General features: G+C 46.4%; 1 protein-coding gene across 1 annotated transcript; it reads right to left on the reverse strand.

The window, feature by feature from the left end:
* Positions 1-854: 854 nt before the first annotated feature.
* Positions 855-6,061, reverse strand: LOC130474385 (interferon-inducible GTPase 5-like). The gene is made up of 2 exons (XM_056845976.1): positions 5,337-6,061; positions 855-2,089 (listed from the first exon to the last, which is right to left on the reverse strand). Exons 1-2 carry the CDS (start codon positions 6,059-6,061, stop codon positions 871-873), a joined length of 1,944 nt encoding a protein of 647 aa, XP_056701954.1. The 3' UTR covers positions 855-870.
* Between the last annotated feature and the right edge of the window lie 1,511 nt (positions 6,062-7,572).

Raw genomic sequence — 7,572 nt, forward strand, 5'->3', positions numbered from 1 at the left:
GGTGTGCAATATGTGAATAAACACATTGAGTTCCTTCATTAGAAGCTGGGACCAGTTCTTGAGAAACCTGGTGGATCTAAGCTGCCCACTACAACAAGCACCCAAGTCCTTTGGGCCAGCCCACTTGGCATGGTGAGGGCAGTTATGCTATGATGGAAACAAGGTATCCATTTGCCTGCTTATGGCAGGAGACCTCCAGGGGATTGCTCTGGTTGCCCACTAACATCAGCTGTTCAACGCAAACTGGAGGTGACGGTGTTGTACTGGAGATGACCCTGGGGATGTTGCACTGGGGATGAGTGCTAGCCCATTGCCCTGGCACAACACCATCACTTCCAGATCACACTGGAGGTCACACCAGAAGCTGCATCATTGCACTGGGATGATGATCCCAACCTCCCCCCCCCAGTAAGTTCTCACCTTTCACATCTCCCACCAGTTGCCAGGCCATGCCAAGCAGCCCTAGGTGGAAACAATATCACAAGAAGGAGCTATCAGCAAGTTTGCAATGTTCAACAAGATTCTCTTCAGAACTGTGTCACTCATGCTGTTCTTCACAATCCCATATCTGCCACTTGGAGTAGCAAAGATGCTTCAAATCGCTGCCAGGTGTCAGATACATTGAACTTTGAACTAACACCCTTGAAAAGGTCTCCTTGAAACATCTAGATGGAAATTTTCTTCATTTCACATGAGGAGCTCAGTTGTATTCTTCTCTTTGGCTGCTGGTTAAAAGGAAAAATAATCCAGAGAGAAATGCAATTTTTTCTATCTCATTCTTGAGGTTTGGTTCTGTATTCACACACCTTGTTCATAGGACTTACTTCCCAAATGAGGATCTTGGATCCTTATTTGTTGGTTTGGGAAGGCTTAAGGCTCAGCAGCTTTTGCCCGAACGTTCTCCGCGTCTTCCACAATGTCTTTCAGAAAACTCTTCAGCATGTAGAATGTGGTGATGAAGGAACTAACTCCTCCAACCAGAGACCCCAACACTGGTACGAAATCCAAGACCAGCTCTAACACCATCAGTGTCCCACACAACAATGACTTGGTCAAGAGACCGATTACAAATTCTGGAGTAATCTCGCTGGACATTGGAGACTTCTTGATAGCAGATTTCAACACTTGGTAATCTTTCCTGACCTGTTTTGCAACTCTGCAAAGGGAATCTTCATCCAAGCCAAAGACTTTGTAGAAATGGAGCAGTGCTCCTACTAAGATGCTAATATCACAGGCCAAAGAGAGTCCTGGGACAGGAACCGCCCCAAAGGCACAGGACACGATAGCTAGTTTCCATATAAGGGCTTCCATAGCAGAAGTTTTCTTTTCCAGGATTTCTCTTGAGAAAACTGGCAAAGCCAGAATTAAAGCATTTCTCTTGAGATCATCTAGTTCATTTTCCAGGGTCTCTTGCAAGAGAGGGAAATCATACATATTCAAATACCACCTGGAGATGAGGAAAACCCTTGGAGAAGGCTCACCTGCCATTCTCAAATTCTTACAGCAATAGTCTTTTATCTTCTCAAGGGTTTTGTCCTCACTGAAGTTGGGTCTCCTTTTCTCAGAATCCATACATAGATCCATCTTGGAACGCACATAATAATACTTCTTCTGCATTTTCTTAATTTCTTGGGCCAGGAGGACGTCGTTTTCACTGAACCGTTCTGAGGCAACAATGATGAAGAAATCATATTGACTAAAATTGATCTTCTTTAGGTAATCCTTTGGTTTAAATTCAGGTGTCCCGATTCCTGGTAGATCCCATAAAGTTACATTTGGAAATGAGGGATGAGGATACCCATGGATATCCATAGTTGTTTGCATTACTCCCGTCTGGGCTGCCCCTTCTTCATAATCTGACATGTTCCGCAGGGCATTGACAAGGGATGATTTACCAGCACCTGACACCCCTGTGATTGCAATGTCAAGCTTGGTATTTTTTAAGGCATCCAATTCATAACGAGTTTCATCTGCCACCTTTTCAAGACTTCCTTGTGCCGTAGCATCCTTCAGCTTCGCAAGGTCAATTCTTAAGACTGCTTTTGAGAGGAAAGCATGAATTCCAGAAATTCCTGATGTTGAAGTGGATCTAGAAAGAAAAACAAACATTTACTCAGGAAATTCCTATCCTACTTTCGTAACTCAACAGCACTCGTGGTTATAGGCTTTACTCCATCTGATGTATGCTACGTGAATTTTTTCTGCAAGAACCAGTCTTCCAGTCACTTGAAAACCAAAATGGCATTTGTTCTTTGGGTTCAATATATAGCAAGGAAACTGAACAATATCTCAAAAAGCTATCATTAATCTATTTTAGCAGCTACAGAATATGTGAAATGGCAGGCTGTGCAGTGCACAATACCTTAGTTTTTCATGCATGCATGAATTTAGGGAGACCCAATATTTAAGAGCCAGAGATTGAGGGAGGATCTGAATCCTGAAGAATGCCCAAATGTGCAGCTCACACTTACAACATTTTCAAAGGGACCAGAAAATCAGGATTCTCCTTATCAATGAGGCACAGTTGGAGCATATGCATGATAGCACTGGGCCAAGTTCTTAAATGAGATTCTTATTTACTGCTGTAGACTTGATGGCCCAGGCTAGCCTGATCTTGTCAGATCTCAGAAGCTAAGCAGGGTCGGCCCTGGTTAGTATTTGGATGGGAGACCACCAAGGAATACCAGGGTTGCTGTGCAGAGGAAGGCACTGGCAAACCACCTCTGTTAGTCTCTTGCCATGAAGACCCCAAAAAGGGGTCGCCATAAGTTGGCTGTGACTTGACGACACTTTACACACAGAGAGACAGACTAAATAGCCAGTCAAGGATCCAAAGTTTGTAAACAGATCAGGAAAATGGAGTGGTGTAGGGGTTAAAGTGTTGGAATGGGAAAACCTAGGTTGAAATTCCTACTCTGTTACCATCCAGCCTCCATTTTAGGTTTGGATTTCTCTTCCCTCCATTTAGATGCATGAGCTTCTTTCTGCTAGTCTCAGCAGGCTAAGCAAAAAAGATTATGTCCACTCTCGCATCAAAAGACAGAGAACTAGCAAAAGTTGGGCTATTTCCATACATACTGAAGGAAACAGCCAAGCCATGTCCAGTTTTGGACTATCAGACGATGAATCAAGATTTCTCTCTGACTAGGGCGCGAGCCTCACCAGCAAAGGGCAGCTTCACAAGAATACTTGTAGGATCCCCTTTTCTACCCAGATTAGGAATTCCAAAATCCAAGGAATTAGAAAGTAAATCTTTACTTTAGACCCAAGATCTGCCAGGATCACCCACCACAAAACTTATTGACTCAGACAGGGTGACGATGCTCGACCTTTCACAGAACACTACAAAGATGTATGGTTGGTGATGAGCAATCAGGTGCATTGCTCCTCTCTACTTGGGGCAGGAGTGGGTTCACCTATCCTCTCCAGTCTCAGAGAAGCATGCCTATGGGATGCTGTTGCAGTCATCTTGTTTGTGGGATTCCTAGACACTGTGTGAACAGACTGTTGCCTAACGAGTTATCAAACTCCCGGACTGGTCATGGCAACCCCAGTATGTGTGCACACTGTGTTCCAGCCGCGCGCCTAGCCCCAAACGCTATGGGCAGGCTCCCGTGCCCACCAGTGAAACTGACACGAAAGCTCCTGTGCATCCCGCGAAGCCGGCAGCTGAGAAACCGAGACCAGGTCAACCCTCCAGCGAACCAGAGAGACTCCATGTTCCTGTGTGTGCCTCCATCCCAGCAGAAGCCATTTTGCAGAGAGCTGACAAGCACGTAGCCTTCACCAACACCCCCCTCCCCAGCCTCGTCAGCAGGATTAATGGCCCATCAGAAGACATCCTGATATCAACGATGAGTCACTCCTCCGGCAATACAAAGTGACGAGCCCCAGACATAGCAATGTCGCGTCTTTGTGTTAGATCATTAAGCCAATCTTCGAGAGACTCCCGGTTTCTCCCGGAACAGTACAAATCACTGGAATTAGAATAGTTTTCTCAAATTGCCCTCGCCCCACCCCGGCAGCCGACCATTAGGGTCTTTGTCACCTTTTGTCACATGGGAACGACGGAGGGGTAATCCCAGAAAACAGTATACCTGGGGTCCCCACAGTCCATAATTCACCTTAGGTCTTTCCCTGGCATATTTGCCGTCCCTCTGTGAGTCAGGTTTTGCACAGCCTGGTCATGCTCCCATTCCCGCCTCGCTGGCCGAGTCCACGGGAAACCCTATTCCCTCGCCCCTCTCTCCCTGAACCTTAGCATACGGAACCCAGGACGACTCCTCTACAGGAAAGGTGCAGTATATCCCGTCAACGTATGCCTGCCACATTGGCAATTGTCTCTCTCCTCCTCTCTTTGATTCTTAGACTCTCTGTGTATGTTTGTGTTGCCACACTGAATGCTTGAATTACATAAACTCTCTTAATTTGGAATCCCTTGCCTTTGTCTTTATTCTAAGGTCAGAGATCCACACTGTGGTATATATTGATTGGATCCGCTATATAAATATTATAGTTACTGTATGGCAGCTAATTCCCCAATCAAAGCGCATTTCGGCTAACAAGACAGCTGGATTTGATGGGCCCTGGTCTGATCCAGCATGGCTGTTCCTATGTTCTTATGAAAGCAAAACGCAGATAGAGACACAGTCTGCAGAACATAGCTGAAGGGGGCACTGGACCCCACACGGAAAGGGAAAAGGTGGACTAGATTGGGTTTTCAACCAAACTGGAGGTGGTGGACAGTGTCGTCACGTCACAGTTGACTTATGGCGATCCTATAGGGTTTTCAAGGCAAGAGGTGAACAGAGGTAGGTTGTCATTGCCTGCCTGTGCATGGCAATCCCGGACTTCCTTTGACGTTTCCCATCTAAGTACCAACCAGGGCTGACCCTACTTAGCTTCTGAGATCTGACAAGATAGGGCTAGCCTGGGCCATCCAGGTCAGGGCATATATGGTGGAAAGTGCATTCAAGCTGTAGCCAATGTATGGTGACCCCATAGGACTTTTGATGGCAAGACACAAATACAGGTGGTTTGTCATTGCCTGCCTCTGCATTCCAATCCTGGAGTTCCTTGGTGGTGGTGGAGGAAAGAGCATCAAGTTATAGGTGACTTATGGTGACCCAACATTCAGAGGTGGTTTGCCATTGCCTCCCTCTGCCTAGTGACCCTGGACTTCTTTGGTGGTCTCCCATCCAAATACTAACCAGGACCGATCCTGCTTAGCTTCTGGAGATTGGGCTGCCCTAGGCCATCCAGGTCAGTCAGGGCTCTCAACCAAATTACACATCAACAAACATAATATTGTTGTGCCTCCGCTAGATCCAACACACCTCTCTTGTTTCGCCTTTTCTGCTATTAAGGCACATCTCTCAAGGTCTTCAATTTCATTCTCTAACATCCTTTTCAGGAGGGGGAAATCGTACTTATCCCAGTACCAACTGGAGACGAGGAAAATCACCGGAGAAGAAATACCAGCCAGCACCAAATTATCGAGGCAATATTTCCTGATTTGTTGAAGGGTTGTTTCCTCATTGAAGTCTGGCTTTGTTTTTTCATTCCGAATGCTGGCATCCATTTTGGAGCGCACACAGTAGAACCTCTTCCCCATTTTATGAATTGCACAGGACAGCTGGATGTCATGAACAGTGATGCGCTCACTGGTGACAAGGATGAAGAAATCAAAACGGCTGTAATTAATCCTTTCTAGATATTTCTCCGGACTAAACTCAGGTGTTCCAGTTCCTGGAAGGTCCCATAATGTCACATTTACATTTGGAAATGCAGGGTGTGGATAACCCAGTGGCTCCTGTGTGACTTGAATCACACCAATTTCGGCTGCACCCTCGTCAAAATCTGACAGACCCAGCAGAGCGTTAATGAGGGATGATTTACCAGCACCAGATATCCCTGTGATGGCAATGTCAAGGGTGGTTTTTTCCAACATATGCCATTCACGATGAGTTTCAGTCAACAACTCTGTGAGATCTTCTTCCTTCGCAGCCTTCATATCTTTGTATGCATGGCTGGCCTCTGGTGTTGAGCTTTTACCCCCCATGGTTGCTCTTCAGTTGACCTAAAAAATAAACACAAACATTGAGAGTGTACATCCCTGTTAGATACTGTTCATATGAGTTTTCCTTTGATAAACTGGACATAGCTGTTTCTCAGGAGATCAATTTACTCTGGGCATTCCTCTGTGGACAGAGAAACAAACCACTATCAGATGCTTCGGGTGGTTGTCATTTATTGAAATACTTACACCCTGCTTTTTTAAATTAAAAGCTGTGTCTACAGCAGCTTACAAATGAGGCAAACATTTTTTTTAAAATCCCAATATTTAACATAGTTCAGCACAAAACAATAAAGGAATGATATTTATTGCTGGAACAGAACGCATGAAAGTCAACCAAAAGTAGAGGAAAATAAAAAAGTACTTCATCTGGGGCCTGACACTAAGAAACGGAGACAGTTTTCCAGAGATGTGGTGCCACCACTGAAAAGGCCCTGTCTCTGGTCACCACTAGCGTCACTTCAGAAGGCAGGGTTATCCAGTCAAAGACATGTGACAAAGATTTGAGTGTATGAGCCAGTTATGATGGAGAAGGAAAAAAACAATATAAAAACTCAGGATTTGGCTTTTCGGTGGTCACCCCCCTCCCACATGCCAGAAGCTAACAATTGCCTAACTTAAAAGACAATTGTTAGCTTCTGGCATGTGGGAGGGGGGTGACCACCGAAAAGCCAAATCCTGAGTTTTTATATTGTTAAAAGAGGAACTTCCGGGCGGAGACCAAGCCAGCCAGACGCGATCCTTTTCGCGGGTTCCCAATTGCCTCCGTGGAGACCCCCCCCAGGCCTGGGGGGAGTGGGCAAACAGGAGATCCTCTCCACAAAGCCCCCCCCGTCCCAATTACGGGGGTCCAACAGCCAGCAAAACGCTGTTTCAGCGTCTGGTGACGAAGGAAGCAACTGGGGGTGAGTTCACCGAGACCATGGCGGCCCTCCGTTCTTTTTTTTCCTCCCCCCCCACTTCCGTTTTTTGAAAAACTTTTAATATTTCATCTAAAAACAAACTGAAAGACATTACAAGCTTAGAATTTAATATCCCACTTTATAAATAACGAAAGGGGCTGCGTAAGAGCGAAGACGACTGTCAGACTCGAGTGGAAAGAAAGGGGGGGATTTACTTTACCGGGGCTGAGCCCAGGAGCCTGGAGCCGGGTGTCACAGAAAAGAAAAGAGCCGACGGACCATCTGAGCGGCGTTGTGAGGCGGTCTCTGTGCGGCTGCTCTGGGCTGCCAGCTCCCCCGGGAGCGGGGGGACCGACAGACTCGGAGCGGGCTGTAGGAGCCAGGATACCGGTAGCTGCGGTGGCGGTGGCGGCGATTCGGCGGCGGCAGACTCTGACGGTTGCCAGTAGTGTTCCCGGCTTTCTGCTTTTTTTTTTTTTTTACAACCTCCCCCCCTGCCCCGTATTGGATTAGCTCCGCGCCCCTAATGGGATCTTTTCTTTTTGCTTTTGTTAAACAAATTTTATAACTTCAAACGGAACAAAATGGAGTCGG

This window comes from Euleptes europaea, chromosome 3 (genome assembly GCF_029931775.1).
Source record: "Euleptes europaea isolate rEulEur1 chromosome 3, rEulEur1.hap1, whole genome shotgun sequence".
NCBI lineage: Eukaryota > Metazoa > Chordata > Lepidosauria > Squamata > Sphaerodactylidae > Euleptes > Euleptes europaea.